Here is a 19,845-nt window from a genome sequence, read left to right as displayed (position 1 = left end):
CAAGAAAAGCATGGCATTGGTCAGACACAGTAACATTCATCCATATCAGTAGGTGGCAACAGATTACCATTTTTTTGTTTTATCAACTATCAGCTGATGGGGTAGTGGAGGCAAATATATTTGGTAAGTAATTTAGTTTGATTAGACTGTTTAAGAAAGCACTGCGGGGAAAAAAAATCCTCGAATCATTTTGCTCATTCTGATGATTATTTTCTCATTTGACTAAAAAAGGCCTCCCTCTCAACAGTAATTCAGAACACTTGTTAAAACTATGTAGAGACTGTATAATCATTTGTTAAATGGACAAATTGTGTCTACAAGGGAAAAATTGAGAAGTAAATAAGTACATTTGAACATATATATATATATGGAAAATATATTTTTTGTTTATGTGGGATGTTGATATCTATGATCCTTTTTTATCAATCGGCGAGTTCAAACTGACAATAATTCGGCACGTGCAATTTGACAACTTCACACTTGTGTACAAAGACGGAAAGGGGTCTATTACGAATTCATTTTTTTTCACATTTTCCCTTTATGATAAATGAAAATAGTGCCCCTTTATAAGTTCAATCAAGGTTCATGGGTCCCATAAGCGCCTTTGGTCATCGGGGAAACAATGAAGACGCACCTCTGGACAGCTGTTTGGGCACAAAATGTCAATCATTATGCAGGCCGGGCCTCTCTCGCTGACTTTTTTTTTTTATATACATTCGTCATGTATTCTGCAGTGGGTCAATTTTTCTTCATGGAAGATCCAGGCAGCATGCATGCTGCTAGGCATGTGTATCTTCTGAGATGGCCCAAATCACCTTTCCTCCTCACCAAAAAATGGTGAAAATTCAGGTTATCCGGCTCAGCCCCTTAAATCAAGTTTATCAATCGGGCTCGGACTTTTTTGTTCTTTTATACCCGCGGGCCGGGACGGGTCTGGCTAGCTTTATAAACCCTGATCATATCTCTTGTCTGATATAGTTTCTGGCCCATATTTTACTTCATTTTACTTTCACAGGACTGAAAAATACAGTTGCCGTCTTATTTTTACGATCACGTGATTTGTTCTTGCAGTGTTCTTTTGCAACTTTGTTGTTTCTAAGACTTTAAAGGCGTACGCCAACGATTTAAAGTTTTAATATTTAAGCCACATCATACCTCTAATCTGAACTAGTTTTTGGCCCATGTTATACTTTTATTTTGACAGGGCAAAAAATTACCGTGTTCTTTAATGATAAAGTGATTTGTGTGTTTTATTTTTTTGCAGTGTGATTTTGTAAAATGATTGTTTCCAAGACTTTTAAAACGTGCGCAAAATGATTACATATTTTAACACGATGAATTGAAGGCGTGGTTAATCATGCGTCAACAACGGTGCCCCGCCCCTCGATTGTGCGGATACCAACCGGAAGTTCCTCTCTGTAGTGAACTTGGACAGCAGCGAGCGGTGAGTGCAGCAATTTATGGCATCCTCTTACGGGCCTCAGCGTTTACGCTGACATTTATTTTAAAAAACATGTTCTTGTCGTTACTCCATCTCAATGCGGAAGGTATTTATCGGTGCTAGGTGGCCATTTTGTGACGTTTGAGCGCCCTTTGGTCGCGAACCTACACACGGTCGGAGACGCCGGCTAGCAGACAATGGCACTTATTGTGTGGGTACTTGCTAGCGTTTTGTGTGATAAAGGAAGTAGATTAACCGGGATTTAATCGCTCTCCGGGGACGGTGGTCTAGTCGGATTGAGAGATTTATGAGAGCGTTAAATGCCATCACGAGTGATGAAGGAAGAAGCCATTATTGTCTTCTCCCGGCCTGATAACCGTGTACCGACCCACTTCCGCTTTCACAGTTGAGGGTCAGGTCGGTGGTCGACCGCTTTTTAACCCTTAAGGCTTCTTGGTTTTATTAGGAATTTCTACAACCCTTAGCAAAAAGTATGGAATCACCAGGCACGGGCTAACACTTTCTCTGACATTTTATTCTTTTGAAAAAACTCAGATCACAAACATGAAACACTCGATTGGTCATCCATCCCAAAGTGCAACATATTGGCATTCAGAAACACTGAAGGATATTAAGAAAAAACATTGCAATGGTCAGTAAATGTGACTTGTATAGAGCAAGTCCAGGGAAATAAATTTGGAATCACTCCATTCTGAGGAACATAATAAGGAATAATTGCATTTTGAATATAAAATAAGGACACACCCAGTCAATTTCATTTACTTAAGTGGGAACCTTGCTTGGCTTAAGTCTGCTTGTCAATCAGCAGTTAAAAACAGTGCAGCTATCACACCTTGGAGGGCTCCTAAACGAAGTGGATTGGCAAGAATCATGGTTAAAACATGAGAAATGTCTCTTGAGACGAGAGACAAGATCGTCAAACTTCTTGAAGAAGGAAAGTCTACTCTTATGGTTTCCAAAGATGTGTGCTGTTCAGTCAGCCGTATTGAAGAATTGGACCAAGTACAAACAGCATATAAAGGTTGTTAAAGTAAAAACACATTTTTGGACCAAGGAAGATATGTAGGCGTCAAGACGAACAGCTAAAGGCCTTATGTTTTAAACAGAAAAATGCCCAACAAGACAAATGAAGAGGACATGGGAGGAAGTTTGAGTCCATGTATGGCTTTTTGAAAGGCCAAAAATGTCAGGCAAAGGCACTGGGGAGATAGATGGCTGTGGTCAAATCTGCAATAAATGTTTACATTGTCGTTTTGGACAGCTTTCTTATTCCTTCAAAAATTGTTTGGGGATAATGAACTGATTTTCCAAGATGACAATTCATGCCACATAGCAAAAACTGTGTTAGCATTCCTTGGAGAAAGACGCATCCAGTCAATGTCATGGCCTGCAAATGTCCCGGATCTTAACCCAGTTGAAAACCCGTGGTGGAAATTTAAAAAATTGTCCACAGCAAGGATATGATCTGCAAAGATGACCTGGCAACTGCAATCAAATGGTTGGCACCAGATTGATGAAGAATACTCTTTGTCACTCATCAAGTTAATGCCTCAGAGACTGCAAGCTGTCATAAAAGCTAAAGGTTGTGTAACTAAATACTAGTTATATGTTTTGATTGCTTATTCTTTGTCTGTCGTGATTCCATATTTTTTCCCTGTGCTTGGTCTATAAAAGTAGCATTTACCACCATTTTTTTTTAAATTCATTTTGTTTCATGTTTCTGAATGTCATAGAGTTGCACTTTTGAAAAACAATTTTTTCACGCTTTGTATCTGAGTTTGTTCTACAGAATCAAATGGTGGAGTGAGTACTTGTCAAAGACTGATGGTTGCACACTTTTTGCCAGGGGTTGTATTTCAACAAAAACACATTGACAATAAAAAGTTTTAAGTACATTTTAAAATGTCAAGTCACATTTATTTGTATAGCCCTTAAACAACACAATGTCTCAAAGGACTGCACAGGTTTCAATTACACCATCCCCTGATCTGAAACCGGCATGCGGGCAGGGAAAAGCCCGAAAACCTCAACATGAGGAAAATTAAAAAAAAAAACCTGAGAAAGGGCCTAACAAATGACAAGACTCTGTGGAATTTTCCTAAGAAGTCTTTAAACAAGGCTAGATGGCTGCATCCTCCTCACGCCATCTTGTCGGAACGTTTGAGTAAAATGCAAGGTTGCAAAGATTTGAGTGTTAAACTGGTCATCTTCAAATGGCCACTTTTGGAAACTCTCAAACTTACTCTTGAAAAAAGGTGTATTACACACTGTTTAGTTTTTCAGATTGTGATCAAATTTGACAAAGTACCAGGCAAGGTTTCAAGCTATTGATTCACCTGTTTTCCAGCTAAGATGCTCATGCTACTCATCTGCAGAAGTTGGATTGCAGAAAAAAATCTATTTCTGTGTGTTCCAACTTAGATTACATAATGTTAGTAGCACTTGCAGTAATTGTTTCAGTTCTGGTCAAAACATGAGTCTTACTTTTTTAAAAGAGGCAGAAAGCGTCCATATTCTACAAATGGTTCAAAAACAGCCCTCAATTTACCTTGGGTGCGCCTTAGATTGGGATTTTAGGCGAGTTGACAACAACCCGCCACTTGCTGTGTTACATGGAGCATTGTCCTGAATGAAAACTGCAGGTGTATTGGGCGATTAACGCAAGTAAGGAAACGTGCTGTTGAATGTTCTGTTACACATTTGCATTCACTTGGCCACGTATCTGTGAAAGAGACCCCGCCCCTCCTGCTGCAGAAAATGTGCCCCAAACCATGACACGTCCTCCTCCACCTTTCACTGACTTTTTTAATTTTTCACACTTGGGTTTAGTCTTTCCCCAGTGTGTCGCCGAACATAATGCTTCCCATCAGACCCAAAATAATTCAATTTGCTTTCATCATTGAAGTGAACTCTGGACCGGTTCTCCTCTGTCCACACAACATTCTCCTCAGAAAAGCTCAGTGTTTTTTGACTTTCCTTGCTAATGAGAGGTTTGTTCACTGCAGCGTGGGCCTTCAGGCCAAATGCTCCTAAACGCAGAGACAATGTTTGGCCAGATAGATCCTTACCACGTTCAGCACTGAACTGGGGAGCAATTCCAGCTGCAGCATGGAAACGATTACCTATTGACATCCTTTGCAGTGACCTGTCCTCTCTTGCATTTGTTTTCCGTGGACGATCAGCCTGCCTGGGAGAATTGAATACGTTTTTAGTTTTGTAAAGATTCAATATTCTTGAAATCACATATCGAACAATCAACTTGTCTTGCTATGGCTAATAAGATCATCCCTTTTGTTTTAATTTTGACAATCTGCTGCTAGGGCTTTAGAGCGACTCACCATCTTGCAAAGTCAATGAAACTGGCAGGTAGAATGCCAGTCAAATAAGGTTAGCAGATAATCAAGGAAATTAGCTCAATATGCTAAGTTAGCACCATGAAGTGGGAGGCACCTCAAAGTGTTTCTGGTTTTGATCAGTGCGATTTTGGCAAAATGCTGGCCTTTTTGCTGAAATGCCTTATTTGTTTTCTGACAAAGTGTTGTACATGTTATAGACACAACAAAATGGTATGGAAAACACTGACTTCTACTATTAAATGTGACTATGTCCAAGTTCCATTCAGCTTAGAACAGATGATGGCCTTCTTGTGAAGCTCCGTCACTCACTGGATGGCTTCTGGGACGGAATTCTGTTGAAATTTAAACTTTTTGCGTCAAGTTTAATTCAGCGAGCAGTTTACACATTAACTCCAGACGGATCCCGTGTGTGCCAACATCATCACAGAGTCAAAGGGCATAAAGGAGAGGCTTTTACGACAGAGCTAACCAGGTGCTCAAAAGCATTTTTTTATTTGTGCCTTTGAGTTTCGGGTCTTAAATGTGTTTTGATTTAAATATGTTAGGGTTGCAACAACAAATCGATACAATTGATTATTAAAAGTCTCATCTCATTAGCCGTACCGCTCATCCTCATTAGGGTCGCGGGGGGGGCTGGAGCCCATCCCAGCCATCTCTGGGCAGTGGGCAGGGGACACCCTGAACTGGTTGCCAGCCAATCGCAGGGCACACAGGGACAGACAACTCAAAGTGTTGGCAACTAATTTGCTCAACAATTCGTTGTGTTGCTTGATTTATGCGCCACTAAGCATCTTAAATGCATGCAAATATGTGTTTTGAATTTTGTTGTGCGTTGTAGTACCACTTTGGTCTTCCAGATGGTGCCTCAAGACCGTTTTTATTCAACAAAAGGGGCAGATTCTGAGGCATATATCATTCGGACATTGGGAATGTCTATCATATTTACAGATTTAAGCCACAAAACAATTTGTTGACAATATTTCAAAGTTGGATAACATTTTTTTGTTTTTTTTGTGGACAAAAACTTGCTGCACAATAAATACAAATTATTGCTTGCTCTTCCTTTTTGTTTTGTGGTAAGTCCAAATGTAATTTGTTTTTTGGATATGTGGTAGGGAAAAAAGGGTCATATATACTCTCAAGTGTATAGCACACGTTTGTTGTTTTGTGTGCTAATGTATATTGTGAAATATTTCACAACTAGATGGCACTGTATTGTCTAATGTGAACTAAAACCATTGCCAAAATATGTGATTAACCATTTATTGTTTTGCTATGTAAAATAAATACAAATTACTCGGCCTATGAATAGTTGTAAAAATTAACATTGGTATGGAAGATCATGTATTTTTGCATATTATTCAAATAAATGTTTTTTTATACCAATGAAGGTTTTTTTATGCATTACAATAAGTACACACGGTCTTAAAAATAATGTAGTTGCTATTGAGAATCCCTGTTGAGATTAAGTCAAATATGGTAGATAAAACACTCACGGGGCCAGACTAGTAGAGCCAAGAGAGAAGGAAGGAGAGAGATACAAAAATTTAGAGGAGGACAGTGAGCAAAGGAGGGAGGAAGAACAAAATCTCTAAAGAGAAAAGGAAGATGGTGAAAGAAAAATGGGGAGAGAGAAAAGGAAAAAAGAAGGTAAAAGAGAGTAAGAGAAAAAGATTGAGACAGAGGTAAAGAGGCAGAGAGAAAGCGAGAGACAAAGAAAGAAAAAAAGCATGTGGAACTAAGGAAGAAAGACAGAGGGATAAAAAGAACATGAAATGATATAAAGAGGAGAGGGATAAAGAGCAAGATGTAGAAAGAGAAAGATGGAAAAGGGAGCAAGACAGAGAATAAAAGAGCGATGAAGAAACTCAGCTACAGTATTGTGAGTGGCGCCTGACTTTTGCAACATCAAATGGACATCTTTTTAACTGCAGTTGTTTTTTGTTTTGCCTTTCTCTCATTGTTGCCTAATTTTTGACAATGGACAACCCAAGTTTATTAACTGTTGTGCGCTGATATCTCCTTGTATTTCTTTCCAGACTCTCTCACTGTGTATGTGTGGCAACAACATGTCTGTGCCGCTGCTCGCCGATGCTGTGACGGTGTCCGGGACCCAAAAGGAGACTGCGGCGGTGAGTCGTGAGACTTGCCCATACCGTCAACAATTTGAATGAATATGAGGACCCTGGACTCTTAACAGGGTTCCGGCGGATCTTTGAAAAGTCTTAGAAGACATTGAATTTGTTCTTCTTGAAATTGCCATAAGGTCTTAAAAATTTTGACACCAAGATTTAGTCATATTTATAAATGTTTCACACTGGACCACAAAGTCATTTTCCATGCAACATGATAAAAATGCTTCATAAATGTAGCAGAAGAGATCTTTGGAATTTGTATTCTGCCAATTTTGACTGGGCAGCCATGAAGTACTGGAAACATCCATTTCATTTATGTTTTTTTGTTTTTGTTGTTGACTTAGTCTTAAATTTGATTTCAAAAGGCACTAAAAAAGTCCAAAGATGTTTTGAATTTAACATGCTGTAGGAACCCTGCTTAACTAATTTGGACTGAATTGCAGTTTTGCTTGAGAAAATTGTGTTCAGATTGACCCTTTGAACACACATGACCTAACCACATGACGACACCATGACGGACATCAGAAAATTGTAGTGAACTGTGTTTGAGAAACAATAGACAAAACCTAAAAGCTACAATATCCAACATCAGCGGCAATGAATAGTCAAACCAATGTTAATCATCTGTCTGATGTGGTGGCTCACATGTCAGAAAACACAAAGAGCGCAATTTAGAGAAACTGAGAATAGCATTAGCAGGGCTAGTTACCGACCCATACAGTCTTCCTCCTGACATAATCGTACATCTAACCACCTCGTCCAGTATGCCTGACTTTAGTCCACACCAACTGTAAATGTCTGGTTCCCTTAACCACTATGGTCATATTGGCACTATTCCCTGTGGTGTGTCTTGGGCAAGTAAACCATGGTGGCACCCATCTTTCCCAGGCCAACAAATGTTTCCACTTGCAATGGAAATCCTGACACCTTGAATGCCCAATGTTGCCCCTTTTAGCGTTTCATCACAAATGGACACCCCCAAACTGCGCTAGCCATTTATGTCAGTCCTATTCCTATTCTGAGGCAAATTTTGAACGGTGTTTGTTCTGTCTTCGTTTCAGGTGATATTCCTCCATGGACTGGGAGACTCAGGGTGAGTAAGTAAGCGACACAATCTCAGTTTAGGCTAAAAATAAATCAAATTACCCTCAGTGTATTTTAAACTAGGGCAAATTTAACTGGAGTAGCCAAATGAAGATGTAATATATTCAATGATGGAAAAGGTAGGTTGTAGATTGCGGACTACTTTGACCACAATCACATATAAGGAGACAAACCCAAATATCAAGATGTGGTGTTGTTGTTGAAGGTAATCCCAAATTATTAAACATGCGAAATGTGAGGAAATGGTTCCATGAATTGCAAAACATCTATATGTATTACGTCAGTATATTTTCTGAGATTATGTATTTTGAAAACTGTATATCTTGTCTTTATTATCCTGAGCTGTGACATCATCGAAGGAACACCAGCACCCGAGCAGGCCAGTCACCATATTGCTTTATGTGTTGATGAGTCGAAGAGGGTTTTAAGCAAAGTTAATGGTGTTTTGTTGTGGAGTATGCCTAGGCACTCTGTCACAGGTGGAAATAGTAATGGTACAACAAAGGGAGATCATCCAAAAAGAGCCTAACCCGGCACTGAACGACGAAAGGCGGCCGCAGTCTCGGCGTAAAAACGCAGTGAGCCGCCAGGCTAACAGGGAACCAACATACAAAAGAACATCGCAAAGTGCTAACTCCAGGCTAGCCCATGAGTAACCGTGAACCTACAACAAAAAGCCGCAAGGGTAACTCCTATAAACACAAAGCCTGTTGGGATTAAAACAAAGTACACGACAAAACCAGGTTAGCTCGCCAAACAACACACAGTGGGCAGCAAACAAGCGCCCACCGGGAGCAAACGAAACAGGAACGCCAGCCATGATGCTAACGGCGCACTAGCCAGACTTAATCATACCAACAATGACACACGCGGTGAAGAACAAACAAAAAGCCACAATGATCTACCTCCAAGAAGAAATGAGCGGTATGCAATCGCTGTCTGTTTCGGAGCTGGCCTCACATGTTGTGTTAATGGGACTCGCAATCTTGAAAGTGTTGTGTTTCTTCAATGATGTCACAGCTTTATAGCGAACAAGCCAGATGGGTCAACTCTGGGGCTAATTTTCTCCAGTCGCCCAAAGTTGCATATTGATGGGGCGGAGCAGTACACGTTCTGTGCCTAACTGAAAAAAAATATGTTTGAGAATACCTTTAATGTTAGATTGTCACGTTTTTGGTCTCCAGGCATGGATGGGCAGACACCCTGACAGGAATCCAGGTTCCGCACGTCAAGTTCATCTGCCCTCATGCGTGAGTATCTGTAGAGGGACCAAGGAGCTTTTTTTCTCTTTAATTTAGTTGATTTTCTCCCCTATTTAACAGGCCAAGGATCCCCGTCACGCTCAACATGAAAGCCATGATGCCCGCCTGGTAACAAGTTTCTTTAACAAGATGATCAAAAAAAGGCAACACTTGTAAGCGGCTTTTTTTTTGCGCAGGTTTGACCTTATGGGCCTCAGCCCTGAAGCCCCAGAGGACGAACCTGGGATCAAAAAGGCAGCTGACAATAGTGAGGTTTTTGACTGGAGACCTGGTTTTGTTAACCATATTATCTGCACTTTAAGTTGGAACCAATTTTAAGGCTTCAGCCCCTCACTCTTACGAAGCCTACAAGAACTGAATTGAAGGAAAAGAGAGGCTTTGTGGGAAGTAATTTGGTCATACTTAGATATAAACCAGGTGTTGAACCTTTTTCACCTAATGAGCCATAAAAGCGAAAATATATTTGTGTATTAGTCTAAAATTCGTCTCCCTCCCGCAGTTACTTAAGAGTGTAGGGACTCATTTTGTCCGTCATTTTTGTTTTAAATAATAGTTTCAAAACCAGATGCAAGCAAAGTTCTTTTGTTAAAATGGCACAAAATACTGCAAATGAGGATACCAACATGTTTACTTTCAGTTCAGACAGCAGTGGGCAAAGAAGAAAGAGTGCGCAGACTGTATAGCGCTGCCCATTCCCACCGCTCATCCAATCAAATTATCTACATTCTTTGTTAGAGCTTCTGGGTAAAACGTTTGTTTTACGTTGAGTTTTGTTCTGTGGCTTTTCATCATAAAGTGTCTCAACAATGAACATAGGTTGTTTAATGAGCCTCCATATCAAGGATTATTTAGTGATTTACAGCCAAAACAGGGTCTGCTGGTGTGACATCTTACCTTTAAACTGTAGTTAAAATGTTGTCCTATTTATACTGGACCAAACGCTTTGTCCTTTTGTATTGTCTTGGCCTCGCATGTGCGACAATAGGCTCTGCATCAAGTAATATTTAGAAAAATGCATCTTTGAACCATATGTACTCATGAATAGTGCTATACATGGTTACCGACCTCTGATATAAACTCATGGAAGCACTTATTCAAAACATTTGTCCCTTACTTGCGTAGCTTGAGCTGAGAAAAATTGAGGCAAAATTCCTAACAATTTTAATCACTTTGTTTTCTCGGGGTAACGTGACTAAAATAGTGTGTTAATGAGATAAGACTTGATGCTTTTCAATGTGTGTATCCCTAGTGGTCTAGTGCATGGGTAGAGAACAAATGGCTCGCGAGCCAAATATGGCACTTTTCATGAGTACATATGGCTCAGAGACAAAACTTATTTCATGCAAATTTTCTCAATGTCGTTCCAAATTTGTGTGAACGAAGCCTATCGTAGTGCACACAAAGCCGAACCAATGCTGAGCTTGATGAACGGTACTATCCAGCATATATAGGGCACATTTTTAACTGACATAAAAAAAAAAACCTTGTTTGGGCTGTACATCACTAAGGAATCCTTTATATGGAAGTTCATTAAATAATGCTTGTTTACTGTGATGGCAATCCACAGAACAAACTGTAAATACTCAAACTTCAGCAGAGGACCCAAAGAAATTTGATTGGGTGAGCAGTAGGGATAGGTTGAGCTATGCGCCAAAAGTAAATGCCTCGGGATCTTCTTTTGCAGACTTTTGTGACATTTTTACAAAAGAACTTTGCTTGTACCTTGAAACCATTATTTATGAAATGTGACTTTACACCCTTAAGTATCTGCGGGAGGGAGATGACTTTTAGGTGGTATATTAGTACCGGACACATGCCCTGGCATTATGATTTCATAGATTTGATCAAATGATCAAATATCACACAGTGAAATAAAATATGCTGAAGAATAGGCTTTGTCTGGAGAGCATGTGTAGCGGTTTTGTTGAATTCCGTCTCAAAATATATGGTGTGGCTCTTCCACACCATATCTTCTTTATTAGGGCATTGAACTCAATTTAGGGTTATGAAATAGGGGTGGTTTACAGCTAGTGTAAGATTTAGAATAGAATAGAATAGAATATACCTTTATTGTCATTGTTACAAAATGGGTAAACGTATTGTGACAACGAAATTGGGCATGACACTCCAGTTTCACACATTCACAGTGAGGTAAAAAACCCAAGAAGATAAAGGAACAGAGAAGATAAGGTTATAGTTATAATTTTACACCTGTAATTTACCTAGGAACTAGGGTTTGGGCTCCATGTTAGGGTTCCAAACTGAATGTAGGGTTCCAACATAGGTTTAGAGCTAGGGTTACCATTTGAAACAGGGTTATGGCTAGGGTAAGATGCAGAGGTAGTTTTGGGGGATTTTGGACCGATTTTTAGGGTCCAAAAAAACGTTGGGGTTTGAAACCAAAGCTTAGGCTCTCATTCTTTTGATCGGTGCGGGTTTTTTTCTTTTATTGGTACTAAAGTTATTGGAAAAATGACTACTAAATTATTTTAAAAGTGCTTGAAATTGCCATGAAAAAGGTATACAAACTTTGTAGTTAGCATTGTGTTTTGTGTGTAATACTGCACCTTTGATCCTTTTAGTCATGGCCATCATCGAACATGAGGCCAAAAACGGCATCCCACCAAATCGTATCATGCTTGGCGGCTTCTCTCAGGTATCGGCAGAACCTTGTACACACCCTTGTCAAGATTTGTTCTGATTCATGTTCAAGACTAATGAAACGTTCTTGCTTCCTGTTTCAGGGCGGGGCCTTGTCCTTGTATACCGCCTTGACCTGCCAGCACCAGTTAGCTGGGGTGGTGGCCCTCAGCTGCTGGCTGCCGCTTCACAAAAGTTTCCCCATGGTATTTACAGTGCCATAAAAAAGTATTTCCCCCCTTCCTGATTTGTGTTTTTTTGCGTATTTATCACTCACAAAAGTTTCAGTTAATTAAAGCAATTTTAGTATCAAATGGAGGCAACCCAGGGAAATACGAAATTGAGTTTTGAAATGTTGATTCCATTTATTAAGGCACAAAGAATATCAAAACCTATCTGGGTCTATGTTAAAAGGTAATTGCCCCCCTTTGTTAAATCACAAAGTACCTGTGACTAAGCACAGTTTTTGGGAAAGTTGAGTTCATTTCCACAGGTCACACCCATAATTTATTGCCACCACCTAAATTGAATCTGTTAGATAAAGTGAAGTAGGCAACATAATCTCAAGAGCACAATTGACATGCCACTGACAAAAGAAATTCCAGAAGAAATAGGGAATGAAGTGATCTAAATCTTATCAGTCTGAAAAAGGTCGAAAGGCAATGGCCAGGGCTGTAGGGCTTGGGCAAACCACTGTCGGGACCATTATCCACAAATGAAGAAAACTGGAAACGGGGAAAACCTATCCAGGAAAGGTGAATAAACTAATATTTACACCAATATCGCGATGACTGCTCATCCAGGAGTTTATAAAGGAACCTAAAAAATATGCAAAGAACTACTGACCCTAGATCCATGTTCATGACTCCACTGTAAGAATTAAACTTGGCAAAAAGGCACCCATGGGGGAGTTCCAAGGCAAAAATAATTGCTGTCACATAAAAACAGAGTTCTCTCACGTTTGCCAAAAAACATATTGATTATCCTCAAGACTTTTGAGAAACATTCTGTGGACAGATAAGTCAAAAATTGAACTCTTTGGAAGGTGTGCAACCCATTGCATCTGGCATAAAAATGGCACATAATTTAGTCAAAGTCTGGATTTAAATCCAATTGAGATGCTTTTGTGTGACCTTAAATGGTAAGGTTGCTGTTAGAAAACCCTTCTATGTAGCAGATTTGTAACAATTTTGTAAAGAAGAAGGGGTCAAATTTCCTCCACAGAGTTGTGAAATTCATTCACAACTATTGTAAACATTTGATTTCTATTATCAAAGATGGCCCAACTTGCTATTAGGTTCAGGGGCCCAATACTTTCTCATAGGGCCAGATAGGTTTTGAATTTTTTTGTGCTGTAACCAGGGTTCTCGCAGATGCTTGAAAAGTCTTAAAAGGCATTGTCCTCATTATTCTAAAAATAAGGCATTAAAAAGTCTTAATCCAATTTTTGAAAGTATTTAGAAATGTGAATACATTAATAAGATTGGAATTTGTTTGAACTAAAACGATTTAGTAACGCGTATCAATTGTCCTAAAAAGATTTAGTAACACATCAATTGTCTTTGTCTGGGGATCCATGATATACTCTAAACATTCTTTTTTTTTTTTAACGTCTAAAACTCTGGAGAGGGCTATGTTTTTTCAACTGGGGCAAAATTAAAATTTGTTTAAAATACATTTAATTCATCAGGTGTTTTTTTGATTCAATTGTATTTTAATTCTGATTTCAAAAGGCATTTAAAAAGTCTTGAATTTAACTTGCTTTAAGCTGTAAGAACCCTGTTATAAATATATGGAATCAAAATTTCAAAACTGCTTTTTGCTTTTCCTCGGGTTGTCTCTGTGTGATATTGAAACTAGTTAGATGATTTGAAACCTCTGAGTGATACATGTGCAAAAAAACACAAAAAATGAGAAAGGAGGCAAACACTTTTTCACAGCACTGTAACTTGAATACATTCTTAAGTTGAACTTGTGTGCAACCACACTGACAAATGGCGTCTCTGCTGTACAGGCATCAAGCGGCAACAAAAACCTGCCCATCCTGCAGTGTCACGGCGAGAAGGACGAAATGATCCCGGTGCAGTTCGGCGCTATGACGGCAGAGAAGCTCAAATACATTGTCAACCCGCAGATGATCACCTTTAAAACCTACCCAGGGGTCCAACACGGATCCTGCACTCAGGTGCAGAGATTAATGACATTGACAGCTATAGATGTCAAACTTCCATTTTCAATTTACTGCATTTCCGGCACTATAAGGCGCACTCTAAAAAAACGGCCTTTTGTGATATATTTTATATACATAAGCAGTGTTAGGCCTGTTACTTTAAAATAGTAAATAAAGTTACTCACTACTTCTTCCAAAAATTAACTGAGTGAGTAACTAAATTACACTGCAGTAAAAACAGTTAACTGGGAAAGTAACTATTTACGTTACTTTAAAGATATGTTGTATGCCAAAGAATTGGAAATTTTCTGAGCAGTATTTGAGTCAGTTGAGAAGAACATACAGGTAGTTGTGTTATAGAACATTGAACTATATTGCTCCTCACCAGCAACAGATTTACCCTACACTTAAAGGGTAGCAAAAATAAACAGTAAACAATGTAATAAAATGACAATCAGCATTTACATAAACTGGCATGAAAACATACATAAATACAAGAAGGAACGGTACGTAAGCAGGCACAATAACGTATGTAAACACAAAACTGCAACGTACGCAAACACAAAACGGGAACGGATGTAAACACGCACAGGAATGTACATAAGGGACACAACAAACTCAAAAGACTATTTTTTGAGGTATGCCTTATAATCCTGTCCGCCTTATGATGCGTCAAATTGGGTAATATTACACATTTTGATATGTTTTTCAACCATAATGGTTTGAATATTTTAAAGGGACACTGTGTAATATTTAGTTCCTCCTAGTGGTACAAAAACATACTTTCATTTAAAAAGAACAAACCATTAATTGGAGTACTAGGCAACGATACACGAACTATCATACAAATGTTATTTAAAGAAAAACCTTGACGGAAGAATTTTTTTTTTTTTTCTTCCTCAATTTCTTAATGCCTTTTTCCGCAGGAGATGCTGGCAGTAAAGGACTTCATCGAGAAGCATTTGCCTCGAATCTGACCTCACCTCATCTCTTATGTGATCTCCTGCCTTGTTGACACTGACCTCTCTCCCTACCCGACCTTTCACCCCAGTTTTTCCTTCCCCAAACAGGAAACAGCCATGAGCACCCTTTTTTCCTTCCACAACCTTGCAATTTGGATCGAAATATATTATAATAAAGTTCTCGTCCTCTGGAGGAAGAAAATCAGCCCCAAGCAGAAGATTCCTCTTCATTTTGTTCAGTTTCTATATCATCTTGTGACACTTCACTCCACATCATGCATGAGGCAACCACATTCCCATCCATTCCGAGTGTTAAGTTTGTATTGCTTGTAAAATGGATGCCCCTCCTTTGGCAACTTAACTCTAACCCACTGACCAAGCTTTAAGGCAGGGGTGCTCACACTAACCCTTTTTTAGCATGCAAGCGAGTCAAAATGATCTACCCACAACAAACAAATGGAGATTCAAGAACAGTCTAGCCTAAATAAATCAAAATACATTTCATAAAAATAAAATATCTAATACAATATTACACACAATGACTCAATTCAAGACAGTCTTTTTTATTTTCCGATCTTTTTTGCCCAATAATGAAGAAATAAGTATGTTCTGCTGTAGTGCAGAACCAATTCATTGGAAATAAAAACCCTGTACTCAAACTAGGCACTTACCAGGACTTACATTTGTGGTTAATAATCAAAATTCCAACATATACCTAAATAGTAATTTAATTGACTATTTTCTTGATTTGCCAGGCATATTGCTAAACTATAACCTTATACATTTGTTGACGTTACATCCGAAAATGCCTATACATTCTCTTGGTGATCAGGAGGATTGATGTCATCAGGTGATTACCAAGAACAACAGGTGTTTCGACCCTGAACCACAAGTCCCTCCAATTGGTGGGCTGGCATTGGTGGCCAAATCACTGCCCTTCTCCTCCTCATGGCTTCTAGACAACCGCCTCCCTCCTGCTCCATAACCAGCAAGAGGCTCTTTCTGCTGCTTCCCCCATCCTGCGAGCAGCTATTTTTCATCTCCTTCGCTGTCAATCCCATGGCTGTTAGTATCCTCTACACTGACTTGAGTGGGGAATCCTCTATAACCAGCCTCAACTAGGAACTACCAAGCATGCCATCCTTTCTCCCTGCAGTTATGCAAAAGGTCCTAGTATTTGGAACTCTTTCTTTGTGACGCCTCCTCACAACCCTTTTCCCATGGGACTGTTCGTTCTATCACGATGATCTTCTTTGCCTCTTCGGACCACATTACCACATCTGGCCATGGGGTCGTCTGGACAACTGGAGGAAATTCCAGTCTTCCTTCCATGTCTACATTCATTTCCCATGACGGGACTTTCTGTAGCAGATTCTTTCTTTTTGTTATGGTGGTTGATGCTTTTTTTTCTTTTCTGACAAATTTGATGTATGGCATTGTTTTTCTATGTGGTTGCCATTTGTTGCATCACTCCTGCTGGTGCCACCTGATCTTGTGAGGATGCCTGCATGTCTAACTTGATCGCCCTGGCAGTCATTATGACCCTTGCACTTAGCTAACTTGAATTCCTCCAGCACGGATAAAGGAAGAAGTTGGAGCTGCCCTGATTTTATATACAGGCCTACTGCTGTGAACCTTGGAGGGATTCCAAACCATTTCTGGGGGTACTTATTGATCTCCACTTCTACGCTTGTCATCAGAACATCGTACACAGCCTCGTGAGTCTTGACGGCAACCCATGCTGATACAGCCATGCTTTGAATTTCCCTAGGAGCCCTTATTTTTCAATCCTCCTCAGCCATTCCTCAGTCTGCTTTTCTGTTTTGGTGACACTGTTCCTGTCAGGAAGCGAATCATCAAACCACTTGATTGGATTGTTGTCAATTCATGAAATAACTTTTCCTTGTACCTTCTGATTGAATGCCCTTTTCAATTTACCTTTCCTGATCACCATAGCCCTGGATTTTTTGGGGCTTAAACTTCATTCTGGCCCATGTCACCCTTTGGTCCAGAACTGTTAGCACCGACCTCATTTTCACATGGGTTGTGGTTGTTTCCGTGAGGTTGTCTATTAAACCTCTTATTGGGGTTTGTTATATGCCTGATTTTATTTTTGGGTCCTGAGCTTACTTCCCAACAGCTGTTATTGATAATATTACATTTTATTTTGTGTCTTAAATCGTGTAATACTTATTAAATACTAAGTAAAAAATTAAAAACAAATAATTGCAATAAATTTTACTTTATATCGACAAAATTTTAAGTTCTCAAATTGTTACTGCTGTAAAGCAACATTGACGTCTATGCTGAAATGCTGCATTTCACTGCTAGATTGCAGCGTGTCCCAACAAATTCAATACACTGAACTTGCCTGCAATCTTCAGTACCAACTCAATGATCCACCGGTAGATCGTGATCTACTTAATGAGCACCCTTGCTCTAAGGTCTGATATGTCAAGCTTTCATAATGTGGCATACACTGGACGGGCTCCGGTAAGAAACATAACCGTAGAAAGATATAACAAAAGAAATGTATGCAAGTTCATCGGACGATAACTATCGCGTTAAGGATTTATGTGTGCATTAAGAGAAATTGACATTTTTCAGGTGTATGCGTTTTTTTGGCCCAGTTTTGTGAATATCTTTACGCTTCTTGTGTTCTTGTCTGGGAAAGGTTGGGGGGGGGGGGGGGGGGGACAAAAGAGGAAATGCATCCAGTTTGATTGTTGACGAATCAATGAATGTGTCAGTCACGCCCAACTGAAACTGTTGCATTTCGGCTGCCTGCTTCCTTTGATTTTTTTTTTTTTTTACGTTGTACTTCATGTGTGATGTGTTGCGCATTCTAGTTTTCCTGGGTTTAGGTTTGTACATGTGTTTTTGTGTAACAGAACGTTTTGATGTGTTTGTGTTTTGCCACTGTTGTCATCTCATCCTTTTATTGGGTTCTGTTTTTAATGAAGGTCATTCAATAACAGGCTGGTGGTTTGTTTCCAAACACCTGTATGCAGAATAAATTGCAAGATGAAAATTGGTACTCGAGTTATTTTTTTCCATTGGATGAAAATGTGTCATTTTTTTGCGTTTATCCAAATACTCGGTGTCCACTGTTTGAGAACTGCTCACTTAATCATTTTTACCCTGAAGCATGGTTTTTAACTAAAACAAGAATGTTTGATTACATTACATTGATATTGGCTTACCTGATTGGCTCCCTGTCAATTTGAGGTGTGATTTTTAAGGTTCTGTTCATATTACATATATTTATAGGATTAGTGTACTTTTATTTTTAGGTATATTGTATTTCTACAGTAGGATTTTTGTAGTACTGTATTTTCATAGTATACTTTTTATTGTAAACCTGGAGTATCTTTGTAGTATTTCAGTCATAATATTCCTGTAGTATTTTTGTATCGTTATTGTAGTGGTATTTTTGTAATATTTCTGTATAAGTATTTTGAAGTATTTTCATATTAGTTACTCTATTATTTCTTTTGTATTTTTAATATTGCTGTAATTGTATTCTTGAAGTATTTCTGATTTGTTTAATAGTATTTTGTACCATAGTATCAGTGTAGTAGTATTTTTGAAGTATTTCTATAGTATTTTTTAGTAGAATAAAGACCATTGTTTGTTTGTTTGTACATGATTCAAATTGAATCGTTTCTTCCGGCGCCGTCACGAATGGCAGCCACTCCAGCAGCTCCCGTGTTATTTTCGATTGTTCTCAGCTCAGGGATGCTGCTGGAAATGTGAATTTCCCTTCGGGGATGAACAAAGTATCTATCTATCTATCTATCTATCAAATATCTTAGGTCTCTGTTTTTGAAGCACTACATTTGATACTTAGTTTTGTAACAGTGGTTAGCACATTCGCCTGACATGCAAAAGTTCCCTGATTCGAAACCGGGTGGAAACATTTTGGCCTGGACAGGGATGGGGGCCACCAGGCTGCACTTCCCCAAGACACACCACAGGAAGTAGTACCTCTACGACCTGTGCGGTGAAGGGATCCAACCAACTGGTAATTTTGTAGTATTTTCGTTGCAGTGCAGACACACAAAATGACAATGGGGACAAAGTTGGCACACAAAAAATCTTTAGTTATTGGTTCTATACTTGCATTACATATCTATTCTCTCTCTCTCTCTCTCTTCCGCTCTCTCTCTCTCTCTCTCTCTCTCTCTCTCTCTCTCTCTCTCTCTCTCTCTCTCTCTCTATACATGTTAGGTAGGGTTACTTTAACTTGATTACTTTCAATTACTTTTGGATTACTCCAATACCAAATATGCTAATAAAAGACAAAAGAAACTAAAGATGAATAAAATTACTAAATTTTGTGCAGGCCTGGGGAGTAACGGAATACATAGAATGGCAAAAATGATGTTGGCAAGCTGTTTGGATTTATTTTCATTTTGTTTCTGTCGCATTTTATGTTAGTTTTGCAAGAGATCAAAGCCAGGAAAGAAAGCTTACCACGTGTTGTGAGTCATAATTTTATTCATATTTAGTTTCTTTTGTCTCTTATTAGCATATTTGGTATTGGAGTAATCCAAAAGTAATTGAAAGTAATCAAGTTAAAGTAACCCTACCCAACCCTGTATATATATATATATATATATATATATATATATATATATATATATATATATATATATCCATCCTTTATCTGCACAGTAGGGTCGCGGGGGCCACCTGGATTTGAACCCATGACCTCAGAACTGTGCCGCACACACGCTAACCAGAGAGCTGCC

At 39.0% G+C, this 19,845-nt stretch overlaps 1 protein-coding gene across 2 annotated transcripts; it reads left to right on the top strand.

Moving 5' to 3' along the window:
• The first annotated feature begins 1,365 nt into the window (after nucleotides 1–1,365).
• On the top strand, nucleotides 1,366–18,126 carry lypla2 (lysophospholipase 2). 2 transcript variants are annotated; one of them, XM_088329367.1, is made up of 10 exons: nucleotides 1,366–1,444; nucleotides 6,858–6,950; nucleotides 8,015–8,046; nucleotides 9,242–9,307; nucleotides 9,380–9,427; nucleotides 9,496–9,566; nucleotides 11,902–11,975; nucleotides 12,064–12,165; nucleotides 13,974–14,144; nucleotides 15,056–18,126. In XM_088329367.1, the coding sequence occupies exons 2-10, from the start codon at nucleotides 6,873–6,875 to the stop codon at nucleotides 15,104–15,106; spliced, it is 693 nt and encodes a 230-aa protein (XP_088185493.1). In that variant the 5' UTR covers nucleotides 1,366–1,444; nucleotides 6,858–6,872; the 3' UTR covers nucleotides 15,107–18,126. The 2 variants fall into 2 exon arrangements, with proteins under 2 accessions (XP_088185493.1, XP_088185492.1); XM_088329366.1 differs by lacking the exon at nucleotides 1,366–1,444 and adding an exon at nucleotides 1,527–1,547.
• Nucleotides 18,127–19,845: the final 1,719 nt, after the last annotated feature.

The sequence above is a fragment of the Urocampus carinirostris genome, chromosome 2, assembly GCF_059441175.1.
Source record: "Urocampus carinirostris isolate Australia breed hairy pipefish chromosome 2, RoL_Ucar_1.0, whole genome shotgun sequence".
In the NCBI taxonomy this organism is placed as follows: domain Eukaryota; kingdom Metazoa; phylum Chordata; class Actinopteri; order Syngnathiformes; family Syngnathidae; genus Urocampus; species Urocampus carinirostris.
The sequence above is the reverse complement of the archived record's forward strand: the minus strand, read 5'-3'. Positions and strand labels throughout refer to the sequence as shown.

Coding starts and splice junctions, on each gene's coding strand:
- lypla2 (XM_088329366.1), top strand. Junction 6,951..8,014: donor CCCAAAAGGAGACTGCGGCG/GTGAGTCGTGAG, acceptor TCTTCGTTTCAG/GTGATATTCCTCCATGGACT. Junction 12,166..13,973: donor TTCACAAAAGTTTCCCCATG/GTATTTACAGTG, acceptor TCTGCTGTACAG/GCATCAAGCGGCAACAAAAA.